Source organism: Ambystoma mexicanum, chromosome 9 (genome assembly GCF_040938575.1).
Source record: "Ambystoma mexicanum isolate Mex_15411 chromosome 9, UKY_AmexF1_1, whole genome shotgun sequence".
NCBI lineage: Eukaryota > Metazoa > Chordata > Amphibia > Caudata > Ambystomatidae > Ambystoma > Ambystoma mexicanum.
This window is the reverse complement of record NC_090931.1, coordinates 351,043,391-351,056,942: the sequence shown is the minus strand read 5'-3', so window position 1 is coordinate 351,056,942 and position 13,552 is coordinate 351,043,391. Positions and strand designations below refer to the sequence as shown.

Below are 13,552 nucleotides of genomic sequence, written 5' to 3'. Positions count from 1 at the left end.
CAATGATAAGTGAGAAAAAGTAAACAACAGAAAACTGAAACCCTAATGCCTTTACATTGTTTTGGTAACATACGAATACAGTAAAGGGGCCCAGAGCGGCTCACAGGTTAAAAAGAAAAACATGTATGCGTGAAATGAAACGCTCATTTTAAATTGATTTTTTCTACATGTGTCTTGCAATAAATGTTTTATTGTGATTTGAATTTGTGCTCAACAAGTGACATAATAGAGTTGACTGTTTCTTGCTGAGGAGATTGAAAACATTTAGGGCCTGATTCATGGAAGTGTTTTATGATGGCGCAATCCCATAGGAAAACGTTCCATGAATAAGGCTTTTAGTGACTAACTGTGAAAGGGTGTGGTAGTCTTTATAGCATGCAAAATGTAAATAAGCATAATTGACAAAAGGTGCAGTACTAAGCCTAACGATGCACAGCTAAGATCACGAAGTATAATAAAATTATTGAAAAAGGAAGGGTCAGGCTATTTCTTCTGATAGAAGAGAACAGGAGGATTATATAATAAAATTAGTGAAAAAGGAAGGGTCAGGCTATTTCTTCTGATAGAAGAGAACAGGAGGATTATATAATAAAATTAGTAAAAAAGGAAGGGTCAGGTTATTTCTTCTGATAGAAGAGAACAGGAGGATTATGATTGTGGAGACACTATTCCATTTCCATGCTGGACCAGGGTAGAGGACTGGCTCAGTGGAAGTGGCACACGCCACAATAAGAACAGGTGATAGGGAGGATGAGGTGGAGCTGGTCAGTGGCAGAAAGTGATGTGGGGCAAAAGATGTCAGGGCGGGCGCCAGTAGCCTCCAGCATGTTCGGAATGCAATCCAAGCCACCTGACTAGCTGTGGCTCACGCCGGAGGTGCTAATGAGAACTAATCATCTGATTATATGTTTCATATTAACTTTCGAACAATCTGTGTTCTCTGTGTACCATGACTTACTACTATTCGTTTTTGGAGATTTTAACTCTTCCCCAGAAAATATCACCCAAATTATTTGGCCTATTGTATAAAGGGTGATGCATTCCTCAGAAAAAGAAAGAGCCTAGCAATATTTCAAAAAATGCAATTCATTATTGTAGTATTTGTATCAATGAAAAGTGCTACTCAAATAAATTATTTACTCCATGTATGTATTGTTTTTGTTCTGCAGTGAAATATCTCCAACAATTTGCAATAATGAATAGGATATTTCATAGCTGCATGTATGTGCACATATTCTCATGAACTGTTGACGAATATAGTGACAGATCAACATTGACTTATATAAAAAAAAAAAAAGGAAATGTTAAGCAGACCTTCCATGTTAAATATATAAAATGTGCAGTTAAATCAGAAAAAATGTCCCGCTGGGTCTGATGATTTCATTTCACTCTACCATGATGTTTTAACCAACAATTAATATGTGGGAGATTTAACACTGAAGAAACCCATCCTATTCTAACCATCATATCAGCTTGGCTCCTTGGTCAACAAATGTCATGTTCAATCATTAAGCCACAGCCCTTTTGGTAGAACATATCTCTTTGCATGTAAGACTTTGTAAATTGATTATTTTAATGAGTAAAACACAAATTCCATTATTCAAACCACTTGTTGCTTAAACACCAGGACTGGATGGCATTGTCAACATGCATAAGCCACTTGACATCTGTGTGGTCTACATGCTTGGTTATGGTGGCAGTTGTTCACACACACTTTGATGATTAAATGCTTTTAAAGGAAATGATGAGACCATCTTGGATGCATTTGTACGGTCATATTTGTCAAGGATTTATTTGTAAAGTTAAAATGAACACCGGTGAGTTTGTTTTTAATTCAGCAAAAGGGATGCATGTGTACAATTATCGAAACACGCTGTACCCTGGGGACAAACATCAATTCAAGTACATGAGTGAGAAATTCATTTCTTTTAATAATGTACTCATTAGGATAGGTGTATGCAGGTTTGGGAGACTGGGTGCATTACATATCATGTCACCTACCTGTTAATCTTCTTACAGGACATCCCTTGTCATATGGATGATGTTTGCATAGTGCCATGTAATACACCATATCACTGAAATCAGAATGTTTTACACACCGATGGGCAAAGGTCCAAGTAGCTGCAGCATGCTCTCTCCAGATGATTCCAGGATCCATTTGTTTCTCCTTTCATTTGTTTTCCAGATAACGTTTACAGTATCAAAAAGTATGTTACCAAATATTACAAAATTCATGAACACATGTAATTGCATTATGTCATTCCATACTTGATCAAATCAAGCCACAATGCTCTGTACTTGATAAATATGTTCCTCTGTTTATGAATATATCTGAAGCTTGTGGTACCAGTCGTTAAGTGATGCACAATCAATATATGTATAATGATAAGGGCAATGCTTAGAAATGGTTCTACCAATGTGTTTCTTTTTCTTTTTCAACACCGAACATAAGAGTATTGCTAGTGGTGTCCATTCTTTCCTTAATGTTTCGATTGAGGTTTGAGCACAGGTCCATCAGGTGATTGTGATCATGATTTGATTACTTGCAGAGTTACTTTCAGAGTTATTACCGGCTACGAAATCAAAAACAATAATCTACAATATAAGACCATTTCATAGCTTTGAAGTTTATATTTGGTTCATCTATAGCAGCCATGATACATAAGTGTATTTTTTAATTAAGAATTACACAACTTTTTGCTATGCATTTATGTGTAAACTATGCGCCATCAAACGATTTCCACACCAGTAAGTATGCTATGAATGAAAACCCATTTACACAGCTTTTCTGTGATCATGTGTTCATTCATGTTTATTTTTACTATACCAATGTTATTAATTGGAATTCTTTACTATAAGTATTTGCAAAAAACATTTCCAATTTTTGCTTTATCTCCAACTCAGCAAGTTATAATAATTTCCCATAAGAAATCTCCAATGAATTGGAGTGGTGATGCGGCCCATACCTTATAAAGACGTCCTTACATCCTTTGACAAAAATCCTAGTTAACCCAAAGAGACACAAACTGGTTTTTGATATTTTGCAAAATGTCATGATACATTTACCATTCTATCTATGTAGCTTAAAGACATATTTTGTATGTATTTCATGGGGTATATTTTTATAGAAAGGTTCATCTTTTGATACATTTTGTAAATTCTATGGACATGCATGGCAATGTTTGAGAGTTTAAAAAAATCATGATGATTTGAACTTGTACCCAGTAGAAACAATTGCTACTCAAGTAGTAACCATCCCCCACCAATCAATGGGAACTTCCATACATTGTATGTATGTCTGATAGCACCGGAAAGGAATACATATCTTTAACAATAGCATAATTATAAGAAGTCTGATTCTACCTACAGCTGATAAAGGTACATTATGCCATTTGTCCATAAAGTTTTGCCCTGTTGCACTGCACATTTATTTAAAAAATCGAAACTTTGTTAGCACATTAATACCTAAATGTTCAACTTCAATGTCTGATTTCAAATAAGTGTAACTGAGAGCAATAATCCGTGTTTATAAAAGAGTAATGAAACACCATGCCAAACTGGATATCATCTGGCTCGTAGGGTTGGCCGGGAGCTTCAGCATACATACTGAGCAGCATTTGTTCTCTATTATTAACGGTATCCCGTGATTGCATCGAATACAAAGCACTGAATGCCAAAGCATCGGAAAAAAATGCATCGAAAAAAAGCATCAAATGCATTTTTTTAAAAGGTAAAGGTTTTATTTTTATTATAATGGGTTTTAAGGGGTAAAAAAAGGGGTTTGGGGGACCCCCCCATTAAAAAATCTTTTTATAAAAAATGCATTCATTGCTTTTTTCGTTGCTTTTTTTAGATGCTAAGGCATTCGATGCTTTGGCATTTGATGCAATCACTATAAACCATTATTAACCATTAGAGGTTTCATTAGATTGTTGGCTTTAATTTCAGCAATAGTTGGGCCTGTATAAAAGGGCAATAGAAGGGGAGTACTCAGACCTCGAATTTAGTACTCTGCTCAGCAGTAGAGAAAGAATTGCCCTCATTACAGTTTTGACGGTACCCCACTGGTAATTCCGGCGGGATACCAGCAAACCTGCCTTACCGTTTCCACCACCAGTAGGGAAAGGCCTGCTAGTAGTCCACTGCCCCCACCGGCAAAATTGTGTTTCAATGGTCCAGAAAAAATGCTGGTGCCGGAATTACCAGCATTTTCTCCGGACCGGGGAACTCGGGTTCATGGACTCATACTGTGGCACTGGGAACTTGATCTAGGATGGGTCTCCATTGCTTGAGCAAATCATTGCTACCATATGTTTTTTGTAGAATCCAAAGAATACATTCTGAAAACTAACTTTGCATACTCTTGTAATTCTAATTAACATCTGGCACGCCACACAATGAAGCCTCTAGAAGCTCAGTTCACATTTTTTAATAACATGGCACAATTTACATTACACAAGTCTTTGCTGATGAGGAACATGCGGAAGAATCGGTCGCTTCACTTTCTTTTTTTCAATTTTGTGTTTTTTTTACAGAGGGTCTAGAAAGGAATTTATTACATACAGGATCAACAGCAAAAATGTTTGTATATAACAATTTCTTTACAATACTGCAAGCTACCACTACTGTTCCAGTGTACATTATTTTCAGGTTCCTTTTGTCCCTTTAGAAAAAAAACACTGCACAACATCTGGAGTTCACAAAATCTGAAGCTCACGACTAAACCTTCAGTTGACTACTAAAATAGATCTCTGCTCATTAGAAACAACTGTCTGGAGTCAGACCGTATTACTTTTTTTTCCCAAAACAGGTTGAAGACTTCAGATAGCACTTTTAATACACTAAATGACCAAAGGAACTCATTTTATTTCAGACATATAAATTACAGCCTTGTGGACCAGATTTGTGGTATGCTCTCAGATGAAGTCATATTCTCTCCAAACAGATATACCCAGAAGGTGATTGAATGCTGCATAATATATAGCGTGCATATGGAAACAGTCTTCAATGGTAAAGGACCCTTATGACGAATGTAAGCTTACTCTTCCACCATCTGTTGAGCATTTACAGAAATACAATAAAGGAGCCTGGCAAGCTTCATTACTGGCAGACTTTATTATCAGTTGGAATACAGCAAACCTTACTGTCAATTCTCCCATTCTGTTTTCAGCTCACGGGCGAATTAAAAGATTGCCATATTCCAAGGAACACACTGCAGTGTCACTGCTCTGTTTACTAGATGTAGTATAAACAGATTTAAATATGAAATTAATCCTGGTCCAATAGTGACGATATAGTAGTCCCCAAGCCGCAAAGTCAAGACAATATTCTCTCCATAGTTGAAATGATATTGATTCTATGTGTATATGACATTGTCTATATTGTAATCACAAGGATAACAACCTTATGATTTTACTCCATCTTCAGAATTTTAATTTCTACAACTGTCTTATGACTGCAAAGTAGTGTCTGATATTATCTGTTTGCATGATCAATACATCTTCTGTGGCATATCCTTGTCTGAGCATTCTTGGCAAATACACGTACCCTGTAAAATCAGGCATTAGAAAACACATACAAGCGTTCAGGGAAAATATGACTTTAAATATGGGAACATGGGGGAATAGGCTTCTTTGAGTAAAATAGGCTTTGTGAAAAGCCTCAACATTCATTGCATAGTTGAAGGGATTCAGCTGTCTCTAAAATGTTATGCAATACCGCATACACAGGCTGAGATTTCTTTTAATAGTAAGTCTGCTAACAGCACATTTTAACAAGTGAATTTATTAGGTTACTTAATTTTTCTATTTACATCTGTACAAAGTAAAGCTTTCATCTTATCTTTTTTGCATATATGGACTATTAAACCTTGAATTGTTCCTCATTTTTTTACATATCTACATAACCATCATGTCAATAGCAGTGAGTCATTTCCTATATCAGATTGTGTGTGACTTAATCTGGGGAAAAACTCAGAGGATTTGAAGTAAAGATGAAATAGAATTTGAGAGACAAAGAACATGTATGTGAGCTAAAAGATCTGTACGTTTTCGACATACAATGTACAAAAAAGTTCAAAATGTTTACCTGGAGGCATGTACATTTTTTACAATTAACATGTCCCAGTCTGTCCATGACTTTACATATGTTTTTGCTTATACGGTCATTGTAAAATGTTCCAACGCAGCATCAACATTTATCGTGCTTCAATGTCCTTAAGTGTGTGAGAAGGTGTTCTTTCCCTCATTTCTGTGGAGAGTGGAGTAGTCCTTCTGGGCGATCCGGGACGGCCCCCTAATGTAGAAATTAAAGGAGGGGGAGCACTCAGAGCAGCTGTTGGGGGAGTCTTATTGAGAATTCCATTTTGATGTCCTGTTGTGGGGCTTACCCTGGGATAGTGCATGCTAGGAATTCCCGGGGTGATTAAACTGGGATGTGTCATGTGTCCGTCCAAGGCAGTCTGATGAACGGCATGCAGTCGGGCATGCTCATAGTCCTCTCGCAGCATGTGCAAACGTTCTCGCTCCTCCAAATGGGTAACCCTCTCATGTTCTCTCCGCTGCTCAATAGAGAGATGATGATGGTGATGATGGTTATAATCATGGGGTTCCCTATCTCTGAATGACCGTTCAGCCTCATATATCCTTGGTGCAGCAAGACGATGGAGAGGATCACTTCGTAGCAAAAACTCTCTGCCAAGTGGGTCTCTTCGGTGGATATCCAATCCCCTGTATGGATCTCTTAGTGCATCCCTCATTGTATCCCAGTGGAAAGAAGGGTATGGGAATCGCTCACCACCTGGAATGGGGCTGATTCCCATGAAAGGTGCCATCATACGCGTTCTCTCAAGACCACCAAGTCCATTCATTGGGTGCATGCCTGTTACCCCCACCGCCATTGGCATTGATGCTAAAGTGCCTGGATGCAAACTGGATGCAGATATTGAAGGTGGATTATCAGAGGACCTGTGGGTGTGTGGCCCTTCAGGAATAATATCATGGTCTTCCTTTCGCTCTTCCTTCACTTTGACATCATTGTTTTTCTTTTGGTGATCATATAATACCTCATTCTTTCTTTCTGTCTCTCGGATAGAAGTGCTGCTAGGACGAATGGTTTCCACAATAGGTGGCCTAACATATGGTGAAGGACCTCGCGATACCTGCTTCACCTCTTCCACCGCTCTACTCTCATGAGTGATACTGTTCTTTTCTGAGATGTGGCTTTCCTTTGTCTTGTGTTCTTCTGCGTTACCATCCTTCCAGGATCCAGAGTTATCCTTTTCCCTGTCTTTGGATTTTTCTTTCTCTCGGATGTCATTATTCTGGTGACTTCTCATATGCTCAGCCGAACTGCGGCTATGTCCCAGGGAGTTCATTGAGGTCAAAGGTGCAGGCGAAGGATGACTAGAGTGTCGTTTCTCATTACTCTCCCTGAAAAGACATAATAGATTAAGTACTGTGCATTTTAAAACCAACTTCTCTCCAATATTCATTATGTTAATTAGCTGTGAGTTTTTTTTAATTAAAACACCCATTTTCTAAGAAGATGGGAGAAACGGTAAGCAAAGAAACAGGCATTTTTAAGTGAACGGCAGAGGAGTTCAGAACTAAAAACCTAAACTAACACTGACATAGGTATGGGGCAAATTCAAGTCTTCCTTTATGTGTGCAAACGTTGAAAGGCCCTGATGTTCACAGGTCAATTTAAAACCAGTTCTCTGTTTCAGCAAACTAGAGGGAGAGCTCAATCTTTGCTTCTTCCTTATATTCTGTGCTGCTGGTTACTGGGAAATCCTAGAGTTTTATTTGTTTTATTTTATTGCTTACAGGGAGAACCAAGCTCAAGAGCTGTGGAGTGCTTTACAGCCGGAGGATGCCAGAATTGGGCGTGGAGTTCTTAAAGGAGAAGCCTCATTCTCTTTTGTACAGCAATATCTTCACCCATCTCCTCCCTAGGACAATGTGTTCTTTCTTTTGTCCTAACAAGGGAGCTATGGAACAGGGTTACGGCAGGACCATTCCTTTACATTAGAATCAGCTTTAAATAAGGGTAAATTTAATCTCTTGTAAAACATGGGGCAATACAGAGGGATCAGTGATGTTCTCCCTCCACTTACTCCTTTACCTTTAGAAGGAGTGGGCAGTGGATGCTGGAAGTTATCACTGATTTTGACATTGAGAGCTGAGATAATGTGCCCAGCAGGGGCTACTTCTATATTTTCTAGATGCCTAACGCATGGTTTTGTCATTTTTAGCATTTCCACAATCTAAACCAATTGTCCCAAGAATCTTCTGGGGGCAGAAAAAGATAAACCATTAAAAGAAACTTGGTAACACCCCTCCTCCTTCCTTTAAAATGGCCACTGCATTTTGTCTTGGTCACTGCAGCCTTTCTACCACTGCAGGTTTAAAGCTCCTTCCATAATCTCAGGGACGTCATTTAGGGGTCGCCAGAGGTCGCAACTGAGACCTCTGAGGTCTCCCTTGTGACCTCTGTGGTCTCCCTTGCGACCTCTAAATAAAACCCCCAATTAATTTTTAAATTCAAACTCCTGCGCTGTGGCCAGCACCATGTGGCTTTTTGGTTCTGGAGTGGCTGACTTTCTTGTTCAGGCCCCTTAAAAAAAAAGAAGAAAAATAAGAACCTGAGTGCCACAAGTCTAACACTTTCAGCACTAACCCTAAATCAGAAAGAATAGGAATGCCAAATAATGTGTCTTTCTGGAATTCTATACAATAATTGCTAGACTCATTAAAGGTTTATTTCAGGCACACTTCAGGGGGGTGAGTCACTGTTTTAGTTTGTTCTTAAACGCCCCAACTCAGCCTTTCATCCTTCTGAGGTCGATTAATGAGTACCAACACAGGTTGGGTGAGGTTGGGTGTATATTATTTCTATATAAAGCGCTTAAGCGCAAGTGCTATATAATAACACATCATTATCATTTGGTCATGGATGTCTGCTTGCATTCACAGTAATTTGGTAATATGGGCCTATACACACTGATCTTAAGGATACATAAGGCGATCCATGCTTGTATGAAATGTACATCACATTATAGTGATATCGTAACCATATTTTATTAGTGTACAATTCTATGTGATGCCACTTCCTGTTTTGTCAGTGGTTGAAAGGTCGTGTTCCATCGCTTCCCGTGATATCACTTCGGGGTGGGGTAAAATGACAACACTTCCTGTGATGTCATCACAGGGTCAAGGGTCTCTGCTACCCCTGGCATTTTGGTGAAATGACGTCCCTGCATAATCTCTAGTTAAATTTCACTAAATTGAGAAACTGATCCTGGTATAATGGATGCTCATTAGGCAAAATACTTGAAAGGACAATTAACTGTGTGCTTGCTTTTAGGAAGCATAATTAAACATTGTTTTAGTTGGTATTCATAGTGTAAGATTTATTGTACCAGAAACAAATAAGTGAATTTGTCACATAATCTAAAATAAACCTCTAGAGATTATTTCATACTTCCCTTTCGTGGCCGGTGCCAGGAATTACAGATTTTTTCAAAAAATGCAATTTGATATATTTATGTTTTTATTAAAAGGTGAATAAAATACTGTGTGTTAATAATTCTGATACAATTTGGCCAGGGATTATTTTTTTATTATAGTTAAAAGTTTTCACACAAAGTATTGAAAAGTTTTATAAGAAATCCAATATTGGAATTAAAATTGGGCATCAATATCTGGAGTTGAATTAGATTCCTTCAGAAGGAGCCATGATTAAAAAAAAAAAAAGTTTACAGTGCATCAACTGAAGCCCATAGTATGAACAAATGAACACCATAAACCTGGGGACTGTACATATTACAGTTTATAATATTGTTCTCAATTTTTGCTCTCAAAATGTATTAAATCATTTCAACATCATGAGTTAACTACTAGGCCTACCAAGACATAGCTTTATCTGAAGGCAACATGCATATATCAGTTGATAATAGTGGTCAACATTTAGAATGTCAAAGAGCCTATTCAATAACGTATGAAATATTATTCTGTGACGTGTCAACACATTAATTGAATAAAGGACCAGAAGAATTTGAAACAGAGTAATTCAGACTATAATGACCTTACTGATTTGATGTTATGCCAAATGTTTGTAGAAGAAATCAATTATTAAATATCTACAATGCATTGCACAAGCAACACATTTACAAGGGGGGTCATTACGAGTTGGGCGGTAAGGTTTAATGGTAACCAGTAATGATGCCGGTGCCGGGAAACCCCTACCGCCCTATTCCAAGTCCCTTAGCGGGTCGCAGCAGGAACAGCTGGTCTGACCAGCCGTTCTCTGCAGGTCCCGTTAAAGGACCTTGGAGCTAATAACGGGCCCGCAATTTGCAGGCCCGTTATTAGCGCCTTCCCAATTTCCATTGAGCCCTATAGGGGTTCAATGGGAATGTGGAATGGTCAACTGAATGGGGACTTACTGGGTCCGCATAGATCAGAATGTCCCCGTAAGTCCCCAATTCAGCCAGATCGGACCCGGACCCGGGTTTGGAGGCAGCCATGGCGCTAATAGTGCCATGGCTACCTCCAAACTCGTAATGACCCCCAAGGTTTTAGGAGGATATCTCAGGGGCAACGCGCTCTCCTTGGAAGCAAGACGACACGCAGCAACACAGATTCGATCCCCGGGTCCACGCTTTGAAAACCTCTGGGTATTAAGCGCATTATAACTAACTTAATATTATTAACTTTTTATATAATTATGGTTGAGTCAATTGGCTAGCTCAATACAGGTGATGTTTACTTTTTTGAAGCATTATCCCATAGTCGTAAACATATTATGACCGAATTTGCCAGTCAGTTACTTATTTTGCTGTCTAGTGTTTCAAATCATTGCACAAGCTTATGTGTGCATTGCTGATTTAATGAATGTAACAGACTATTAGAGTAGATATCCATAATGCAATGGTAGCTCCCCAATTTCTCACTTAAGCTCACAGTGCTCACAGGCCTGGATTAACTATTGTTGGATGGTACTATCTTGTCAGAGAAGCCTAACAGCGGGCAGCATATGAACAAGTAGATCATTATTCTTATCTGGTTCAGTGTTTCTTTGTCTTATGGGGCACATTTGAATTGGCTCACATACTGAGAGACAGAGTTTGTCACTGAGTGAACAGCTAACCATGCTGCCCAACTCTTTGACAAAGCATCAGATGCTGGAGGGGTCACACACGGTACACAGCACTTGGCAAGGTTTCCCTTTAAAACACGGTGTGCGCGTTGTCATACCTGTCTTTGTCATCTTTACTAAGAGAAGAGTCTCGCTTATCTAGGTCTCTATCTCTGTCATGAGCTGCTGCAGAGGAACTGCGCTCTTGCTCGCCCGGCTTCAGCCAGGGTGGAGGGGTCGGGAATGAAGGAGGTGTTCGATGCAGTCGATTCCATGGCTCATGAGGGTTGTTAAAGCTCTGCATACCATGGGCATCTTTGTGGCCGAACATGGAGTTGGGTGCTGAAAGGATGAAGTGGAAAACACACATGAGTAAGCGTGATAGTTAGATGATGCAGTAAAAGATACTTACCAGAGACCTTAACAGCAATTTGAGTTAAAATAAATACATAAGATTGGAATCTGGAAAATGAAAGCAGACCGATCAACATAGTTCTATGATTGGAACCGAATCAAATTTTTTTTAGCAGAAAATGAACATTTGCTCCCCATGACTAGGCCCTTGCAAATCCCCCCTAAACTGGCCCATGAATGAGTCACATGGATCGACTGGAGGATCCCTCTGGAGATTAATACAATCTGATCAGTATGGGTTGGCAGGGGAGGGGGAGTGGCCTCTACAGGGCTCCACAGTATTTTGAAGATAATATTTGAAGCACTGCAGGGAGTAGACATTTAAAAAACGCAATGCATGCTGTAAACAGAGAGGAAGGACTATCTTCTGCTCTGTCTACATGACATAGACAGTAGAGCAGTTTTTCATTTATGTCAACACAAAATAAAGATTATTATAGACACTGGAGATAAAGGCTTGCATTTGGGATAATTTGCATACCCACAATGCTTTGCTCATGTGGCACTGAACTTGAGGAGAACCTCCAGTGATGGCTAATGGGGCACTGTGGCATGTGTGACTTGACTCAACTGGCTTTTTCTAAGTATATATTTTATAAAAATTCAGTAGTGCGACCCCCACCCATTGTAGACCTACATCTAATATTCAATGGCAAGATCAATGGGGAATTGCAGATGACACACCCGTAATTATAAATAGGTTTAACATATTATTCTGTGCAAACTGTAAACACACATATAAGCTAAACAAATAAAGCTAAACGATAAACTGTATATTAAAATCGCTTCTTAACAAGAAACACACAAGTTCCAGTTAAGTGATTATTTTTTGTATTTTTGCAGTTGTTTTTTAAGTTGTCACGTTTGTCATCATGCGGACACTGTACGCCACATTCACTTCCACAGTGCAGTCTTCTTATGCTAAGAAGAAAACCTTTTTCCTTGATTTGCTGAAAATGTAATGCTGGAATGAAACAATGGCACGTTTTGTCTTGCCAAGTTCTTTAGTGAAAATAAACTATTTGAATAGCAAATAATTTTAATGAGATCTTCTTGGGAATTTCCAAAATACTAATCCCTCCTTTCACAAGATAATTGGAAACGTCGTTGGATTATCATGCATGCATGCACGCACCTTCAAAAGACTATGGGCCTGATTCATGGAAATATTTGAGTGCAAATTGGGGATTTGCGTGCCAATCTGTGCGCAAATCCGTGTTTGGCAACTCATGGAACCGACTGCGTGGGATTTGCGAGGATTCTGTGCAGGTCCGACACGTCTCTGCGCGTTGACGAGCACCTTGCATGAGGCACCACACAGAGCGTGGGTGAGGCCTGCGCAGAGGGCGGAGTAGGGGGCAGATCCCAGAAAATGAGGAAGTACAAGGGAAAAATTGGGCATTACGAGGGACGGGCCACAGGTAGTCCATAGCACGCTCACAAATGCGCATGAAAAAGCACATTCATGCATGTGACTGCGCACCCTCTGGCTGCGAAAAAGCCCACACAAATCCCTCTATCTCTCCGCCACCCGGAGGCAGGCGTAAAGACACGTGCGCCTAGGAATCGCAACACAGAGGTGGGGTTGCATGTCAAATTTAGGGATGTATTTATGCAGTCAGGGATCCGATCACACTTAGGGGTGCACATACGCAGTGTAGGGGGATGCAGGAACAGTTTATTGGGTTTGCATGTAGATATTCCAAGTTTTACCCGAGTTACGATGATTTATACCTATGTTGTCAGCGTGCCGGTACCAGTTACGGGGAACCCCACGCAGGGTCCGCGAGATGCAGGCCTGCTTGTGGGAGACCCCAAGCACTGCTTGAAAGGTGCATTTACTCATGCCCGGGGGAACACGCAAAGGTAGCTGTTCTGGATGTTATTGCTTTGCGTGGGGGTGTGTCGGGGGCGTTAAGGCCGTGACTTGTGCGTATGGTTACTTTGTGCAGATAATTCCATGAATACGGCTCACGAAGTGTCATTCACGTCACATGGC

At 39.7% G+C, this 13,552-nt stretch overlaps 1 protein-coding gene across 4 annotated transcripts in view; it reads right to left on the bottom strand.

The window, feature by feature from the left end:
* Window positions 1-4,413: 4,413 nt before the first annotated feature.
* Window positions 4,414-13,552, bottom strand: part of AUTS2 (activator of transcription and developmental regulator AUTS2) — a 183,179-nt gene continuing 174,040 nt past the window's right edge. For all 4 annotated transcript variants that reach the window (XM_069614764.1, XM_069614766.1, XM_069614767.1 and 1 more), the window contains exons 12-13: window positions 11,259-11,481; window positions 4,414-7,430 (exon numbers count right to left, since the gene is read on the bottom strand). In XM_069614764.1, coding sequence (XP_069470865.1) covers window positions 6,197-7,430; window positions 11,259-11,481 — 1,457 coding nt within the window. In that variant the 3' untranslated portion in view covers window positions 4,414-6,196. The remainder of the gene's footprint in view (window positions 7,431-11,258; window positions 11,482-13,552) is intronic.